We start from the raw sequence: 20,946 nt of genomic DNA on the forward strand, positions 1-20,946 counted from the left end.
TTAGTGGCATGCTGATATTTAACAATACTATCCAATTTAGTGATTTTTAGCAACGAGAATTAGTTTTGGTAAAAGTAGCAAATTTAATTCTAAAAGGGACATGAAGGAACAATATAAAATCAATTGCAGATGAATGAGATAATATGCCTTGCTTAAGACAGGCTTTTCTTATATATGTTCCCTTATATATGTTTTGTACTTCTTAATCCTGGCCTAAAATAAACTTTTAAAAATAACAAGTGCATTGTAACCTAAAAGTTGAAGAAATTTTAAAAGTATTAAGTTTTGACAAATTTAGACAAGAGTCTAAAAGAAAGAAAGAAAACTTAAATAAATTTTATAATACAAAATATTATAAAGTTAAGTTAGTATAATTAAGAGGAAAGTAAATATTTTTTTAAATTGGATGAACATTTCAAAAAATAAAAATAAATAATGTAACATTATGTAAAAATCCAGGATAAAAATACATTTAAAATATTAAAATAATATGAGAAATAATTAAAACAATAGGATAAATCAATAAAATACTAGTTATATATTACCAGATTTTACAAGTCTTCTTATGTAAAGGTAGGCATCCTGCCCCAGCAACAGCTATTTATCATAATCTTAAAAAAAAAAAAAAAAAAAAAAAGAACCACACACACACAAAATCCCCAAACTGGTTTCTTTCCCTCTGAATAAAATAACAAGACACTATAGATTTCAAATACCACTTTAATTTCTTTGAGGCCTAGATAACTTTTTTTTCCCTCTTTTCTGTTCAAGGTTTTCTAAACTGAAGTGCATCAAATCAGAAGGGACAATGTAGTACAGTGTGGTACAATGGCCCAAGAGGTCTAATTTCTTAGTCTGTACCTCCCCTCACATACCTCATGCATTTCTTCATTTTGCAAGTATTTACTGTGCTTTCCAAGTGCCACGCACTCTTGTAGGCTCTGGAGATACAAAGACAATAAGATAAACAGTCACAACTCTGCTGGAGTAATTGAATATATCGAGGAAAATTGATCATTACAAATGTCCTGCTACAATATGCATCACTGCTGTGTAATATCTGAAGTTTGAGCTGCAGTCTGATAAAGGGGAAGATAGTTCTAGGTAGAAGTAATAGCTGGTGTGAACCATCTAGGGCTGAGATGAGCTTGACTTGCTTCAGGAACAAAATATATAATAAATAAAAGTCCATGGTCACTTGTACTTAATGGATAAGAGGACGTCAGAATGTTAGACTGAAATAAGACCATACTATTGGACTTTGACATCAGGGCTATCCACTAGATGTTATTCCAAATGAAATGGGATTTTAAGAGGACAACTTTGTTCTGCTGAGCAGGATTTGACCAGGTGTAGATCATTATTCTCAACCTGATTACAGGCTGTATATTTGCAAAATGCCTGGGCATCAATTACCCTTGTGGATGACTTTTACAATTCATCCTGAGTCATTATAAAGAAGAATGCTAAAACATACCATGGAGCTTTTAAAAATGTGACTTTTAAAAACCGCTCTCTAACTTCTACCAGATATCATGGATAGCATAAGCTTTTATTTTCTAGGGTTTGCATTCTTACTATTGTAAACGTATACTTTCTTTTAATATATTGCTTTATATTTAACAAACCTGACAGTATTCAATTTGTTTTTTATTCCAGAATATATTTGTTTATATTTTACTATTAAATAGCTCTTCAAATTGCTGTCAGGAGGTAGATATGCACATTAATTAGCTGTTTGATTCTGGAATAAGAGACCTAAGTTCAAATTCTGACTTCATCAATGGCCAGCTGTGTGGGCATGTGAATGTTAAATATTAACATTGGCAAAATTTGAATTTTAATTGTGTGGTTGGCAAATTATATGGCCTGTGGGCCAAGTCTGACTGCTGCCTTTTTTTTAAAATAAATTTTTATTGACATTCAGCCATGTCCATTGCTTAACATATTGCTTATGACCTTTCTCACCATAAAACAGCAGAATTGAGTCACTGAGACCTTTCATGGCCCATGAAGCCTAAAATATTTATTTTCAGCCTTGTACAAAAGAAGTTTGCCTACCTTTCTTATGATGTGTACCTCTGAGGGTTATTATGAGAATTTCATGAAATAATTCATGCAAAGCACTTAATGCAAGGGCTAACATTTAGTAAGCTTTTAATACATATTTGTATTTGTGAAAGAGTGTTTTGAAATTCATTTTTATAACTTCCAAACAGATCCAATGACTCTCAGAAAGATTCACCATTGTTTATGTGTATTTTCATAAATACTTGGCAGTAAAACAACCACACTTGAGAAGTCTATTTCAAGTATAGTAGTCATATTTGGTGGTATTTTGACCTTTTCTGCATTAATAATATTCCTAGATGTTAGAATTTCTATTTTGTTCACTAATGTATCCTTGATATAGGTATTATAAATTATATATATGTAAAAGTTCTTGGCTATATTATAGCAATATGGTGGGATTGTTAAATTAATCATTGCAGAACGCTTTGAAAATCCAGGCAGCAATGTGCAAATGCAAAATTTATAACTGCAACAAACAAAAAGAAGCTGATGATTCCTTACGGATACTGATGTTTTTATGATTTCTTACTTATTTTGCCCTCATCAGAGATTTATATAACATTTGGGGAAATTTTTCAATATTTAATCACAAGCATTCTTATTCCAATGTAGGCCATCCATACAGGCCAATCTGAATTTAATCTAACTAGAGACTGGAGATACATATGTATGTGCATGTGTGTACACATATACACACATACTCCCCCACCCCTGTATATATGTATGTATACGTATATATATACACATATATATTTAATTAAGATACATATTTTTATGAATGCCCTGTGAGTTAAAATTTCTAATAAAAAATTTTTGCATTAATTAATAAGGATATATGATTAATGCAGTTTAGTGATTTTACTTTTCCCAGTGTAAACATCTTATAAAAATTTCTTAAATGAGGATTATAAATATGGAGAAAAAGGAAGATGATCTTTTATTTGAGTGTTCTAAGTAAATAATTTCTTATTCAGTATTGTTTATGAAATTACCTCTCAAAAAGCCTATGTCACTGTAATTACAAAGTCACTTTTGTAGGTTTCCCATCATAATCACTGTGCATATTTCATTATTCCAGTCAAGTATTTTGTTTTTCTTAAAGAAAATTTCCATTTTTGATTCAATGACTCTGAAAACAATCTTTCTTAACTAATATGTATTAATTTAATTTATTTTTATTGCTTTGGAGTTAAGGTTAGATTTAAAATTTTTTTGTGTGAGGTCTTTAGCTTTCTATTCAAATTATTACTTATTGTTCAGGTCAGTTAGATTGAAATTAATAAAGAATGGTGTAAGACATGGTTTCTATCTATAGTTAAGTTGTGAAAGGTTTATCTCCATTGTCTTGCAGATAGAATGTACTGGGCTTGCAGATAGAATGTACTGGGCTTTCAGTAATGGGTAGAGTTTTGATAGAAGAAGAATGGAACATGATTCTTAGATTTGACTTTTGGACTGAGGTGGGCTGGTTGGTTTGTGTTCTGTTTTTCAGTATGGGATTTCATTTCTCCAGGTAATTTATAACTCTGTTGTTACTTAAACCACAATATTTGATGTAATAAACCATTGGATCTGAATTCTGTGTTCTTATAATGAGGCAATTTTATTCATCCAGAATGTGTCCTGAAACCCAGAGACTTTGATCCTGGAATTCATCTTTAAGTTTAAATTTAAGTTTATAAAACTAGGAGGAGGCTGGGCATGGTGGCACACACCTATAATCCCACTGGTTCTGGAGGCCAAGCAAGAGAATCATGAGTTCAACACCAGCCTCAGGAAAAGCAAGGCACTGAGCAACTCAGTGAGACTGTGTCTCTAAATAAAATACAAACTAGGGCTGGGATGTGTCTCATCCCATGTTGTTGAGTGCCCCTGAGTTCAAAGTTCCTGGTATCAAGAAAAAAAAATAAAAAACTAGGTAGAAAACAAGTAATCCTGTTCCTCCTCCTCCTTAATTTTTTATTTGTTCTAATTAGTTATATATCATAGCAGAATGCATTTTGATTTATTGTACACAGAGGGAGCACAACTTTTTATTTCTCTGGTTATACATGATGTAGACTTGCACTACTTATGCAGTTATACATATATCTAGGATAATGATGTTCATCTCCTTCCACCATCTTTCCTACCCCCATGTCCCTCCCCTTCCTACCTTTCTCTTCGCCCAATCAAAATCCTCCATTCTCCCCATGCCACCCCCCTCACTCCCATTATGGGTCAGCATCCACTTATCAGAATATTTTGCCTTTGGTTTGGGGGGATTGGCTTACATTGCTGAGCATGATATTCTCCAACTGTATCCATTTACCTGAAAATGCCATGATTTTATTCTCTTTTAATGCTGAGTAATATCCTATCGTGTATATGTACCACAGTTTATCTATTCATCTGTTGAAGGGCATCTAGGTTGCTTCCACAGTTTAACTATTGTGAATTGAGCTGCTATGAACATTGATGTAGGTATGTTACTACAGTATGCTGATTTTAAGTCCTTTGGGTATAGACCAAGGAGTGGGATAGCTGTGTCAAATCGTGGTTCCATTCCACGTTTTCTGAGGAATCTCCATACTGCTTTCCATAGTGGTTTTAACCATTTGCAGTACCACCAGCAATGTATAAGTGTACCTTTCATTCCACATCCTCATCAATACTTATTATTGCTTGCATTCTTGATAATTGTCATTCTGATTGGAGCAAGAGGAAATTTTAGAATAGTTTTGATTTGCATTTCTCTAATTACTAGAGATGTTGAACAATTTTTTCATATATTTGTTGATTTATTGTGTATTGTCTTCTGAGAAGTATCTGTTCAGTTCCTTGGCCCATTTATTGATTGGGTTATTTATTTTGTTGGTGTTATGTTTTTTGAGTTTTTTATATATCCTGGAAAGTTTTGCTCTATCTGATGTGTGTGTAATAAAGATGTTCTCCCACTTGTGGGCACTCTCTTCACATTATTGATTTCTTCCTTTGCTGAGAAGAAGCTTTATAGTTTGAATCCATGTCATTTATTCTTGATTTTATTTCTTGAACTTTTAGGAGTCTGCTTAAGAAGTCAAGATCTGATCCAACATGATGAAGATTTGGGCCTACTTTTTCTTCTATTAGATGCAGGGTCTCTGTTCTAATTCCTAGGTACTTGATCCACTATGAGTTGAGCTTTGTGCATGGTGAGATATAGTGGTTTAATTTCATTTTGGTGCATATGAATTTCCAGTTTTCTTGACACCATTTGTTGAAGAGGATATCTTTTTGCCCATGTATGTTTTTGGAGCCTTTGTGTAGTATGAGATAACTATATTTATGTGGGTTTGTCTCTGTGTCTTTTATTTTGTACCATTGATCTACGTGTCCATTTTGGTGCCAGGACCATGCTGTTTTTGTTACTATACCTCTATAGTGTAGTTTAAGGTCTGGTATTGTGATGCTTCCTGCTTCACTCTTCTTTCTGAGGATTGCTTTGGCTATCCTGCTTATCTTATTTTTCCATGAATTATATGTTTTCTTTTTCTATTTTTATGTGGAACATTGTTGGGATTTTAATTGAAATTGCATTGAATCTGTATGATGCTTTTGTTAGTATGGATGAACCCCAGTTGATCATGCTGTACTATCATTTTAATATGTTTTTGTATTCAAATTGTCTGAGTTTTATTGAGAAAATTTGCATCTATGTTCATCAGGGATATTGGTCTGAATTTTTCTTTCCTTGGTGTGTCTTTGTCTGGCTTAGGTATCAGGGTGACACTAGCCTCACTGAATGAGTTTGGAATGGTTCCATCTTTTTCTATTTAATGGAATAGTTTGAGAGAATTAGTATTATTTCTTATTTGTAGGTCTTGTAGAACTTGGCTGAGAATCTGTCTGGTTCTGGGCTTTTCTTGGTTGGTAGGCTTTTGATGGTGTCTTTTATTTCATTGCTCAAAATTGATCTGTTTAAATTGTGCGTGTCCTCCATATTCAGTTTGGGTAGCTCATTTTTCTCTAGAAATTTGTCAGTGTCTTTATTTTTTATTTTATTGGAGTATAAACTTTCAAAATATTTTCTAATTATCTTCTGTATTTCTGCGGTATCTCTCATGATATTTCCTTTTTCATCATGAATCTTAGTAATTTAAGTTTCTTCTTTCCTTTTTGTTAGATTATCTAAGGGTTTATCAATTTTATTTATATTTTCAAAGAACCAGCTTTTTATTTTGTCAATTTTTCAATTTTTTTCTTTTGTTTCAATTTCATTGATTTTATAATCCCTGATGTTAATTATTTCCTGTCTTCTACTTTTAGTGTTGATTTTTTTCTTCTTTTTTCTAGGGCTTTTTGATGTAATGTTAGGTCATTGTTGACTTTTTCTTCTTTTAATGAAAGAGCTCAAGGCAATTAACTTTTCTCTTAGCAGTGCCTTCCTAGTGTCCCAGAGATTTCAGTATATTGTATCAGAATTCTCATTTACCTCTAAGAATTTTTTTTTATCTCCTCCCTGATGTTTTCTACTATACATGCATCATTTAATAGCGTATTATTTAGTCTCCAGGTATTGGAGTAGCTTCTATTTTTTTTTTAATTTTACCATTGATGTCTAATTTCATTTTATTATGGTCTGGTAGAATTCAGAGTACTATTTCTATTTTTTTTTATATTTGCTAAGAGTTGCTTTGTGGCATAACATATGGTCTATATTAGAGAAGGATCCATGCATTTTTGAGATAAAATATTATATATATGTCAGTTAAGTCTAAATTATTGATGTATTATTTAATTCTACGATTTCTTTGTTTAGTTTTCGTTTGTAAATCTATCCAGTGGTGAGAGTTGTGTGTTAAAAGTCACCCAGTATTATTATGTTGTGGTCTATTAGATTCTTAAAATTGAGAAGGGTTTGTTTGATATATGCAGATGCTCCGTTATTTGGGACATATATATTTATGGTTGTTATATCTTCTTGATGTGTGATTCCCTTAAGCAGTATGAAATATCCTTCTTTATCCTTTCTAATTAACTTTGGTTTAGATCTGTTGTAATTTTGTACATTTGGTGACCTGTTCTGGTATTTGATTTTCCAAATCATTCTTCATGTTTGTGAAATTAGCTGATATTATTTTATTCAAGAGATTTTGCATGCCTTTGTTTTGTATCTCTTTGCCTTCCTCTTTCTTGATATAGCTTTGATTTGGCCTTTTGATGTTATTCTATAGTTTTTGAAAGTTCTGTTCATGGTTTCTTACCATCTTCACTGTGTGGTCAACTTTATTTTCAAGAGTGTATATTTTGTCTTCATTGTTTCAGGTTCTGTCTTCTAAGTGATCTAGTCTGTTGGTAATGCTTTCTGTTGAGCTTTTTTATTTGGTTTATTGTTTCTTTCATTTCAAGGATTTCTGCTTGTTTGTTTATAATTTTTCTTTCTTGAAGTAATCTTTTGCTACCTGTATTTGCTCTCTTATGTCTTTGTTGGAATGACCAATTATTGCCTGTATTTGTTCTCTTATGTGATTGTTTGGTTTGCAGATCATTTTAATTATGTACATTCTGACCACCTCCTCTGACATTTTATCTACTATGCTGTCAATGAATTCCATCTTGATTTGTTTGGGGGTACTTTTCATGCTTTCCATGTGTCTTCCCTTCTAGCCATGTGGATCTGAGAGTATTACCGTTTCTACCATAAAATCTAATAGTGTCCCTATAGGTTACCAATGTATCACCTTTAAGGGGGAGATCAATTGTAACAGCACCCAATGCAAATGATATACAGTCTTAAACAAAATAGCTTCTATTTAGACTATTACAGTTTTATAATAATAAACAGGAATGATGTTTCCAATTACTATCTACAGATTATTATTATTATCTACATATTCTAATGGTGGACAGAGTGAAAAACCGAGGTGTATAGGGTGTGATGTTCATGAGATAGTAGGTAGGAATATAGAGGTAATTAGATCATAGGAAGAGTGAAAGATGAATCAAAAGAAGTTGGCTGTTAATAGGAGAAAAGAGAAAAAGAGGTGCCCAGTGCAAGGCTCTTCCCTGCCTCTTCAATGAAATGGTGGCTTTTAGCACATTATATCTGTCATTATATCTGATTATACTTGCTTGCCAAGAAAATTTGGCTGTGTTATATTTCATTATAAAGTTTATTGGCACAATGTGAGACAACCAACAGTTTTCTTTTTTAATTTTAGGGATATCTCCCCAAATCCTTAATATTATAATTATCTATGTATGATAAAATTTTCTTAATAAATTCTCATTACTTGATTACAGGCTGAATATTTCAAACATCTAGATCAATTTGAATTCTGATTATTTTGATTGCCCCAAATCCTTAAATGTACATATTATCATCAATATATTCAGTTTCCCTATTAGACACCTGTGATTTAAACATTTTTAGAGACTTATTATTCATGAGAAAGTCAGGTACATTTCAGTACATTTTTCTGGATTTCAAGGACTTTATTGAAGCTTGATAAAATTAAAATGGAAATGAACTTATCAATTGGGCAATATGGATTACTGTATTAATTCTTAATTTCTATATTAATAATTTAAGATAAAATGCTAATAGGTTTATGGGTTACTTCTAATACATTTTCATGGTGACTGTTGAGGTATATATTTTTGTGTCAGCATCTAAAAGTTAGCCTCTGACTCCTCCAATTGTTTGCACATTAGGCTTCCCAGTGGTTTATAAGGATAGGCTTTAAAACTTTATGTCAACAGAGAAACCTTAAAATCTGAGTCCTGCCTTGTCTGTTTAAATGCACCAAAGTAAAACTATGCTCTTAAATCCTGCTTTATATTTTTATGGTGCTCTAATCAACTGGATATATCAACAGTGTTATCGACTATATGATGACATTTTGAGGTAGAAAAAGTAAATTGTGTTTTTTATTGTACCCTTTGCCAGACATTTTCATACCTCAACTCAAGGCAAACCATTCAGTTGAGATCATTCAGTTCATTTATTACTAGAGAGCACATTGAGCAATATTTCTAATTCAGTCATACTTTGAAATACACCATAATTCCTCTTCCTCACAATTCCCTAAGGAGTGAAAAATGGAAACTTATGAGTACTGAATTAGAAAATTATGAGAGTAGAAATAGTATTGGACATCTTTCAGAAATATGTATTTTTACTGGTGACATATTCCTTAAGCTTGTTCTAGTGTTCCATATAAAAGGCAAATCTTAGATTCAGTGAACAAGTTCATTCATGTATGTGATTATTGCTTGCATTGCTCATGTGACTATGCTAGAAGAGGGTAGGGTGAAGAACAGAGTACCTCTAAATGCCCTTCCACATTTAGATTTTTAATGTATATTTAAGATTGCTCTGCTTGATTTTCAGATCTAGGTAACTCTTAGATAAAATGAATTGAAAAGAATTATTTTTTTCCCTCCATAACCCAGTAACATACAAGTATTTTATAATTGTCTTAACAAAGGTAGGCTCTGCTCTTTTGGAGGGAAGAATAAATATAGCACGACTAAGATTGCTGTCCTGAGAAATGTCTGACTTCAAGATTGGCCTGTGGCTATCAGCTGTAAACTTACATTTTGAAGTGTTCTCCCCCATTCCTTGAACTAATAACAGTGGTTCACTGTGCTGAGTTATTTGTACAAACAATGTAATTATGATGAACACCTTTCTTCCTTTTGGGAGTCTAGATTCTGGTATATACTAAGGCAGAATGTGTGTGGTAAAAATTTACCAGTAAAACTCAGGAAACCAAGTCTCCAGTGATCTTCTCTGGTAGACAACATTTCACAAGTGTTGGAACAGTTTGTTGTCAGGGAAATGAAGTGTGTTCTGTATGAGTCAGAACACTGCCAGGAGAGGCCTCTTAAAAGTTTGCATGTTGATTCTTCCAAACTTTGCCCCATGTACTTTTTTACTTGCCGATTTTTTATTTTATATTCTTATGTTATAATAAGTCTTAGCCATGAACACAATCATATGCTAAATCTATTGAATTTCTCTAGGGAATCAGTAAAGCTGGAGGTGTTTTTTAGGATTTCTGGCCCAACTTTCTCAAAATTTGAATTCAGAATTCAGTGATTTGAGAGAATACTTTATATAATAATTAGAAACATTTTCTACATTATGTTGAATTTTTACATATTATAAGAAGTAGAAAAAAGAAAGTTACATCTTTATCCAATAGTAACACTCTACAATCTTTTTTTCACCTCTGAATTCTGGATTTTGCTCATGCAAATACCCATATGTATGGTATGATTCTTTCATAAACTCATACCTCAGTCTTCCTGATTCTGTCTTGGTAGATTTCTAATGAGCAAATATACTGACCTGAGTACAATAAGTCCTTGTTTTAAAATTAGTTTCACCAGGCCATGAAATTTAAATTGAAATAGTTTGTCTAGATTTATCATGATGATAACAGACACAAAATTTGGACCAAAGAAATACTGGAATATAGTTTATTATTTATTATTTCCCTGGTTTCTGGCTCTGATAGTTTTTTTTTTCCTTGTAAAACAAAGGTTATTTATTTACAAAATGTTACCCTGATAAGTCTAGTTATTTTTTATTTAACTAATCCTAATAATCTAGTTTAATGAAAGAATTAACATTAACTTTTGCCTTCCACTGCTTCTACTAACTTTAAAATGTTGGAGGTGATTTTTTTTTTCCTGAACCTATTTTCTGAAATTTTGTTTAAAAACAAAAACAACTTTTTAGATTCGGTTTCTTATTTTGTTCTGCATAGTTTGCTGTCCTCAAAAATGTGGTATATATTTATTCCTTTCTTCCCTTTTTATGAGGGCCACATCTATTTTTTTGTTAATGACTTATAAAAATATATTAAATATTTTGATAGCCACAGAAGTTTGATTTATTTCTATCAGTTTAATTTTATGATGATTTGTTTTAGATTTATGATTTTTCAACATTATTTCAGGTTAGAAGTATTTTGGAGATCTAAAGAATAATATTTAACCCATTAGAAATTTTTAATTACCTACCATGGGGTCAGTATTGTCTCTTTTTTCTAGTTTTCACAGGAATTTTTTTTTTTTTTCATTCATCCAGCCAAGAATGTCTACTCACATAGTTACACCCCAAATGCATTTTTTAACGTTAAAAGCAGTTTTATTATTCTTTTTGTTGAAGAAAGAATAATATTTCACTAATAAGAATCATTAGGACTTTTATTCCTCCTTTAATCAAATATGTAACATTGGGCAATGCTTTCTTTTCAGTAACTAAATTCACACCATTTCCTTCTCTTTGTTGTTGAATTATAACTTAATTCTCTCGTTTCCCTTTTCCTTTATCTTTGTAGATATTAGAACAGAGTTTTTAGATGTGAATCTCTATCTACCTAGAAACCATTCAATCTGTGATATTTGTGTTAAGGAATTGACAGCTAATATCCACACATGCAAGCTGGTTATGTAAATGAGTAAATACAGTTAGAATAAAAAAATGTGGACTGACAGGGACTGTGAAGAGCTAGAAGATACCTATTCAATATAGGAATTCAAACTGAGAAATTTAAAATACTCTGCAAAGTCCAGCAAAATAATCATGCATATCAGATAATGTAGGAATTCTGACCATGGAAATATACAGGGAAGCATTCCTCTGATTAGCAAACTCCTGGGGGCAGGGTAACAGGCACCCTGTTTCCCAAGCTTAGGATGCTCTGCAGTTTCTCCTAGGAACTAGTAAAATAATTAATACATGTGCAATGTCGAGCTGCTGTGCCAATGCCCTGCATGAGGAGGCTCTGTGCTAGAGTCTTATCAGCCTCAACCTTGACCTCAGGCACATAGCTCCTGAGAATAAAGGAACTTGCTTGCCAGATAACTACAATGTTTCACCAAGCCCCTGTGCTACTGGACCTGCCCACCTAAAAGTAACTTCAGACAATGGACTTCCTTTGAGAGCTACACAAAGCTCCTAACATTGCATATTGTAACTGTAGAATGTAACTGAAGAATAAGCAGCCTTACTGATACAAGAAATAATAATGTACTATTGATGCCAATAACCTATTGATACAAATAAAGCTGGCAGCTTGGCCATTCTGCCATCTTTCCTGCCCCTGCATCTTGTCTGTGTCTCTTTTTATTTTCCTTACAAGATAAGGCTCAGGGACAACTTGTGATCTCTGATTTATATATTCAGATCTTCATATATCAATCCAAGATAACTTAGTTAGCATTTAAGCAAATTTGTTCCTACACTAGGGTATTTTTGGCTAAAAATATCTTTCAGTTTACTTTTTGAAAGTAAAATATACCCTGTTAGTCCATGGCCAAATTAGAAAACTGTATATGTTCTTTTCAAAACACTGTTTTTCAAGGGTTATTGACATGAAAATTTATGTCTCTTTTTTATGATTTTTTCCCCCTGAAATTGTTATATTGCAGCCTTGGTGCAATGTAGACATATGTATGGGGACAGGGGACACACAGGAAGCTATGTGCCTCCCTTTCAATTTTGCTGTGAATCTGAAATGTCTATAAGAAATAAAGTTTAATAATAAAAAAATTTAGAAGTATAGTAATTGGATATCCCTACACAAAAATAGAGTAATTTTGATCCTGTATAGTTGTAACCTACATCTTTGTATTCATTTGTTTTTGTTTAACAGAAATTTCCCCTGTAAACCCTGAGAAATGTGTATTAGTAGAAACATAAGCAAATTCTACCCTAATCTTTGCTTAATCTAAAAATGTTGAACCTCCAGGCCCTTTTTCTTATCTGATGGACTGCTTGCATTTCTGGTTTTTTTTTCCTTCTCTCTTTTTAGAAAACTTTCAGGAAGTTTTTAAATCTTAATGTAGCTTTTTTAAAGCATCTAATTAGCAAAAACACTCATCTTTCCTCAAAGTTTAGATTTATAATTCTGAAGTTGATTGTGATGACTTAATCTCCACTTATGTCAGATTGTTCTTTAATATATGGAAGGCTTAAAAAATACATAAATTTCAACTGGGTTAAAGATTTGTGTACACTATTACAGCATTGTCATTAAACTAAATGAGGTATTAAAGTCTTAAAACCACAGTTATAATAAGATAGAGAACTCAACCATAACTGTAAGACTAAAGAAAATACTAATTGATGATGCCCTCTTTCCAATTGTCCAAAATAGACTTGTTTCGTGGGGTGTTTTTAATTGAGTTATACATTTCTTTGTTTTCCTTCTCTTTTTATGGATGTGGAGCTTTTTAACTTGCAGAACTTTCTACTTTATTAAGCATGTGTTTTTTGATAATTAAGTTTTCTTTCTCTTTTTGGGCTGTAGAAAACAACAGTCTTGTGAATATAATATTGCTTACCATGTGGGAGAAACTAAGTCTTTCTTTTATTTGTTCTGAATTATATCTGTTGGTAATGTAAAATATTTCAAGCAATAATCAAAAACACTGATAATATAAATGTGTATTTTTTGAAAAAAGAAAAAAATCACTTCTGAAAAATACATGTAAAATTTTAAACATAATTAATGCACATATTTTTGATCACTGTTATGTAAAATGACCATTCTGGTTGCTGGCAACACAGCATTGAACACGACAGAGTCTCTAATCTTGGAATCCACTTACAATTTTTTTCTCATTTTCCTCAATTTTTCTTATATATTAAGTGGCTTATTTTTAGCTAAAATAAATTTGATAGATTTTGAAATGAATTTCATTAAACAAATGAGATATTATTTGTTAGTTTTCTGGGTTTTGTATGCTGTGTTCCTGGAACATCATGATTCTTGAAACATATTTATAATTTTATTTACTACTCTTAACAAATAATATATAATGAGGAAAACACTGTTTAATAAATACATATTTCTCCAATATTTTAGCTGGGAAGTTTTAAGATTCCTTCTGTCCAACATAAGATGGTGGTTGGAAGAATATTGCTTTGATGGATTTCGTTTTGATGGTGTTACATCCATGCTGTATCATCACCATGGAATGGGTAGGTAGTATGATATATTACCCATGTAGTTAATGATTTTACTTATTGTTTATTTTCTTACTGGAGGACAATAACCAGGTCTGGGGTTCAGTTATAGAAACTGCGATGCCCATTGACTTTTAGTTGTTCCATTGTGTATATATTCTTTTTAATCACTTCTGATACATTTTGGCAAGAAATAGGGTATACATACATTTGTAAGTAAATAAAAGATAATGGTTTCTTTTATAATACATCTTCTCAACATGTTAATTCTTATCATGTAGCTTTAAAAAACAGTTAAAGGAAACCATTTATTACAAAAGCCTGAGGATTTGGACATGACAAATTTACAATGAAAAATAACACAAAAATGATAAACAAGAACATTTGTGAAGGCTTAAGATTTTTTGGATATTATACATTGAAGAAAATAGGTGTATTAAATATAGATTTACTCAGTTCAAATTAAATTGTAAATTTATGAGTTAGAAATGTTGATCAGACCCTCATTTTAAAAATTGTGCAGAGTGGGATCTCAGTATCTTAATCCCTGAATAGATAATATAATTTAGATAACATGGGCACCTTTATAAAATTGCCAAATGCTCACCAGCAACAATAAAACAAAGAGAAAGTTTAGACTGGAAATCTTTGAAAATGGCTACTAAGAAAAGAAACATAAAATTTAAAGAGTACCTTCTTTACTCTCAATCATGGTGCTGCCTCCATGAAACGTTTGCCTGGAAGAAGTTGAACCTACAAAACACACTATATTCCATTTGTATCTATCCTCCAGTTTGGGGAGAAGGTTATTTTGAGAACACAAAGGCAAGCATGGCAAGAATTTAAAAAGATCAAATCCTAGCTTATAACTCCTTCTGCTGAGGGCAGGGCATATCCAGGGAATTGTGGCATTGGGAAAATTAACCAAAGTTTATTTTCATGGACAAGGGATATGCTTTTTATCAGTAAAGAGCCCAAGAAATGTAAAGGATAACATTCTGATTACTTAGCATATTTTCCCCCTTGGAATGAGAAAAGATAGAAAACAAACCTTGAAACTGCACAGCAAAAGAACATATAAGATGCCATAAAATATGTGATAATTAACATTAACACAGTATTTAATTATAAATTCAGTGATACAGAGAAAATTCTCAGAAAGGAGATGGAGATTTCTAGGAAGAAAAAGTAATTCTAGGAAAAAAAATTAAAAAGGATAAATAAATGACTGGATTCATATCTATTACCAGAAGCCATGTCTACAAAATTCTTAGGAAAACAAATTAAATCAAGAAAATAAGAGTAGAATTGTCATTGCCAGGAGTTGGGAGCTAGAGGGAATGGGGGAATTTTGTCAAAGGATATAAACTTATCAGTAGAAGACAAATTTTAGGGGTCTAATGTAAAACATGGTGACTATAGTTAGTACTACTATATTGTCAAACACACAAATGTTAACTGTTGGTGGAGATGAATATAATTAATTTGTAGTAATAAGCATACCTATGTCAAATCATTATCTTGAATTTGTCTAATATATTTATTTTTGTCAACTGGATATTTTAAAATAAAAAGAATGATAGTATCAAAAAAAGAAATATGGTAGCTGAATTACGGTTAAGGTCTGAACATGAACTTTAAGGAATAAAACATCCATAATTATATGTCAAAATATCTCTTAGCGATCAAATCTAACAATGAAAAAAAAAGAATCAAAATAAAAGAACTTAGACATAGGGAAGTAAGGGTAGGGGGACTGGTACTTAGCACTGATTTGAATTTTAAAAATAAGAGCAAACTATTGAAATAATCAAAAGTAAATGATACAACTCCAGTAACTAAAATACACTACAATCTACCAAAATTAGGAGATGAAGGAAAGGAGGTAGTAAGGTGTTTAATTATAATCTATTTGTCATCATAGGAAATTCTGTATTATGTAAATTGAAGCACATATTTAACATAGTATTAAGCATTATATCTTAATTTTGTAATGACTTTCTTCTTCTTTACCTGAAAGGAATCTATTGTAATATTGGAATCTAACATTAATATTTTTTTTGATGTGACAGAAAATGTATCAAAAATTTGAAATTTAGAGTTCCTTTCAGTATCATTTCACTGCATTTTAAATCATAATTTAGTTATGATTATATGAAATGTTAAAATTTGTTGTTATTACTTTGGTGGTGGGTATCAAACTCAGGGTCTCCAGCATTCTTGCAAATAATTTACTTCTTGAGCTACAACCCCAGACTTCTTCCACCTTTTTGTCAAACAAAAATTGATTTGCAAGGTTTTCTGGACTCTAAATGTTGACCCAGGTACTTTTCTGCATTAGTACATTTGCTGATTGCAAAATTATCATTATACTTTGCTACAGTACCAAAATTCATATCAATTTTAGGTACTTTATTTTATTATGTCAATATAATATATCCCTATTGATTTTCCATTCTTCAGGTCAAAGTTTTTCAGGTGATTACAATGAATATTTTGGACTACAAGTTGATGAAGATGCCTTGACTTATCTCATGTTGGCAAATCATTTGATTCATACATTGTATCCAGATTCCATAACAATAGCTGAGGTAAAGCCATATGATTGATTATCTTCTGACCCCCTTTAATATAGAGCATTTTGTTAGCTTATAGTATTTGAATGTTTAATTTCATTTTGCTAAAAATAACATAAATGAAATTATACCCTGACTATAGTGCAGCTGTCTTGTAGGGGTAGTACATTATGCAAAATTCGCTATTTTAGTGTTAGAGAATAATATACACTAAATACTTGTCACTGTTCCATTGTTAAAAAGAAAATGTCAGTTGTTAGAAAGTAAAATATCCTAATGAGTGGACAGGTCTTTTCACCCTGAGACCTTCTACAGAGAAAAAATTAAATATTAATGTGCGTCTGTCTATTTCTTTCTTTATGTTTTTGGTTTAGTTATTAGAGATGGCATGGATGGCTGCCTACAATCTTCTCTGAACCCTTCTTTATTCTGATGCAATTACCTTTCTTGCTTACGTTATTGCTCTCAGATTGCCAAATGTTCACTAGTTATTCATGATTACTGAAAGTTCATGATTAACTGTCCCAAAGCTGTACTCTAATGATATAATTTGGTAGATGCATAATTGACAATTCCCCTCTTGGTGATAAATGTGATAAATTAAGAAGTTTGTTAAATGCTTATGCTAATTTAGATTTAGTACTAAAATCCCCCTGGTTTTCTGAGTCCTCTAAGTAGAAATTATTATTAAAATTGAATTTAGCATGTTAAAACTGTTCTATACAAGTATAGTACTGGACACATAAAAATAATAAGGCTGTGTTTAAGAGGAGTCAGAATGAAATTATATTTTTATAATGTTGGCATTTAGTAGTTAGTCTCCTTTTTATGATATTTATTATTTGTTTAGTCTTTTTGTACTCATATTTTCTGAAAACCTAAAAAGACCAGTAGTGGTATGATTTTTTTTTCTTTTTTAAATTTGTTCTAATTAGTTATACATGACAGTAGAATACATTTCGACACATTGTACACAAATGAAGCAAAACACACTACTGGTGTGACTCTGCACCATGTTCAGTAGTGCCATGATTTTATCATTTATCTCTACATACAGAAAAGTTTTACTTCCTTCAGGCCTTTTGCCTTCTGAATATCCTTGGGGAATAGAGTGAAACTCCTGAAATAAGTTCTCATATAGTATTAAAAACAAACCTAAAACTATAATTTAGACACCCAGTATTAATTCACACTCTGTACCTACCTTCCATACTCTGTACATTTATTTGATCATAGCATTTAAGTCTGGCTAATACTTGTATTAATAAAATACTTAATGTGCTGAAGGTTTTTTAATATCGATCAGAGTTTATTTTTAACTTTTGTTTTTTCTTTTATATAGTATGTTAATTTTATCCATCAAACATCAAAAAATTAATTATATTGTCAATTATATTGTTGCAATTCAAAGCAGAGATATTATATATGGCAAATTACTACAAACAATTAATGACAGAGCAAATCAAAAGTGGGCTGAAGAAAAAGAAGCAATTATTTAATACATGAAAGTTAAAATTGTTACATTGATCTTCCCATTTATTTCAAGTAAAATAGTTTCATCATCTAGGGAGCTTTTGTCTGATTATCAGTGTTTCTACCAATGAAACTTTGAGACTTTAGCCTACTTTATATTACTTGCTTTCAGATTTTTTTAAAACAAGATGTGTCTTCAATTTATTCTACTTAAATTGAAAACTACTTCAATTTCAATACATCACTTTTCTGTCTAGTGGGAGTCTCTTCAAAATGTAGAATTGATCCTCATGAACTTTTTTTTGTTAAGAACAGAAAGCAACGTATCGAATAAGTAATGTAATTTTATATAAAGTCCTATATTAGAAATATGAATTTTTATATGACAATTATAAAAATTGAAACCCCTATCTTTCTAGAATATATCTGTGTTTCTACACAGTTATTTTATTAATTGAAAATCTTTTGATTGAATTTTCCCCCTCTGGAATTGTCATAAGTGCTTTTTAAATATTAAAAAAATAGAAATATTTTAATTTAATTAAAAAACAGCCATTTTCGTATGTCATATCAATAGACATCAGCTTTTTGTATTTGGAATGTACTTATTTTGGTGACTTTTATATTTACCTTCTGTTTTCTTTAATTTTTTTTTTTTTAATATTGGGGATTGGACCCAGGGGTACTCTACATTCACAGCCCTTGGTAATCTACATCCATTACCCTTTTTTTAATTAATTAATTAATTAATTTATTTATTTATTTATTTTGAGATTGGCCTCTAATTTGCAATCCTTCTTCCTCAGCCTCCAGATTTACTAGGATAACAGGTGTTTTCTGTTGTGCCCAGGTTCTTTAATTTTTTTTTTTTTAAAGAGAGAGAGAGAGAGAGAGAGAGAATTTTTAATATTTATTTTTTAGTTTTCGGTGGACACAACATCTTTGTTTGTATGTGGTGCTGAGGATCAAACCCAGGCTGCACGCATGCCAGGCGAGCGCGGGCTACCGCTTGAGCCACATCCTCAGCCCCTTTAATTTTTTTTAAAATTATACTGGGCTATTACCCATTGTTTCTGACAGTCAGCGTGCTCTGGTTAAAACTCTTTAGGATTCCAGTACCAATATGGTGCCAGCTGTCTGAAACATATATTTAGATAATGCTTATGAAGTGAACTGAATACCTATATTATCTGAAACTCTAACCTATATTTTGATAGATATAATTTTTAAAATACCTTCTATTTACCACTTTTTTATTTAATAAATTACAAAGAACTATGCTCAAATAAAATATTCTTGATAAATAAATTATTTTCTTATGGCTGTTTCTCACCATCTAGTACATTTACTTTCTCTTCCATAAGAAAATAATAAATTATCTTGTGAGAGCCTAGAGGTCATGTAATTATTTTATCCCTAGCGTTTCTGTGAGAAGTGTTTAGGGTTAATATTGTAGAACCAGCAACATTTAAGCTATCTCAGAGTTCATAGCATATGATAATCTTTTATAAGAAATAAGGATAAAGATGCAAAGAATAGTTTGGACAATGACATTTATTAAAAAGCTTGTGAAAAGTGCAGGGAAAAGTAAATATTTCAAAGTAGTCAAAATATTTAGTACTTGAAATTAAATAGTAGGAAATCATAATGGGTAGATGTTGAATCTCTCCATTTCTGTGAACTTTAGTCAATTATCACAACTATATTGCACTGTCACCTCATGAAAATGTGTGTGTGTGTATGTGTATTTAGGTCATAGATTATGAATCCTCAAATATTACATATGATTTCTTATTTATCTTCAAGTTCCTCCATATACCTTTACTTATTCATTCAACAAATATTTGTTGAAGATGTATTTGGACCAAATACTATTCTATTATTCTGGGGTTTTGGCATATACAAGTAGATCAAAACAGCAAAACAACAATTCCTTGCCCTTCTGGATTATATATTCTTAAATAGAGTACAGCATCAGATAATTAAATAGTAAATTATATAGAAAATGTTCAATGATTGATTGCTAATTGAGTCTGCAGCTAAGGAATTTGAGTTTTCTATTGTTTTAAAATATATTTGTTTTAAAATAATTTGTTTTAAAAATTTATTAAAGGGCAACAATAGAGTGGACTCTCCCATAAGATATAAATTTGTAGAAAGAGAAAAGAGATAGGGAATTCTGTTTGTGAACATAATGGTCTAGGTAAGCAGTAGTAAAGATTATATAGGATTGTGGCTGTAGAAATGAAGCAGAGCAAAAGGATTTATTTGAAAATAGTAGAAATCATAGTACTTAGCTCATATTTTGCTATATTTGTTATAATAATATCTTTTATTACACCTGGGTCCTTCCACTTACTTTTAAAACTCTTTTTTTAATTAACTGATTATTTATAGTTTCATTTTCCCATGACAGTAGAAAGACTGTGAAAGAGTTGATATTTGAGTTCTTTTTTCACCATCAATAAATCTCTTGCTATTGAGATCCCTTCACCTTATTAAACTTTTCTTTCTGTCCCTGTTTAATGAAGAAGTCCCACTAGCTTGTCTTGAAAACCCCTTCCAAGTGTAGCCCAGTATAATGAAAGCTTCATGCTTCATGCTTTATTGTCTAGCTCGATATTTATTTCCTCAGAAGCTAACACTCACAGAAACACACTCCATGTCAGGCTACATATGAAGAGAAAGAGTATAACAGATATATGCCATGTGTATTTTCGTGTTTGATAAAAGCACTAAGTAATTGAAAATGTTTCTAAGAAACCGTGTTTTAGCAAAATAGTTTCATTATTTTGTGTTCTCAAGGTGGTGCTAGGGAAAATAAGAAAATACCCTCATGGGACTGAAGTTGGTCTGGAGTGAAAACACTGAACAAAA

The 20,946-nt window shown here is 31.3% G+C and overlaps 1 protein-coding gene across 1 annotated transcript in view; it reads left to right on the forward strand.

Annotated features, from left to right (window-relative positions):
- Nucleotides 1-20,946, forward strand: part of GBE1 (1,4-alpha-glucan branching enzyme 1) — a 252,721-nt gene that overhangs the window by 152,975 nt on the left and 78,800 nt on the right. The window contains exons 8-9 of the mRNA XM_081301178.1: nt 13,920-14,035; nt 16,484-16,611. Coding sequence (XP_081157304.1) covers nt 13,920-14,035; nt 16,484-16,611 — 244 coding nt within the window. The remainder of the gene's footprint in view (nt 1-13,919; nt 14,036-16,483; nt 16,612-20,946) is intronic.

Source organism: Spermophilus citellus, assembly GCF_964194105.1.
Source record: "Spermophilus citellus genome assembly, chromosome: 7".
In the NCBI taxonomy this organism is placed as follows: domain Eukaryota; kingdom Metazoa; phylum Chordata; class Mammalia; order Rodentia; family Sciuridae; genus Spermophilus; species Spermophilus citellus.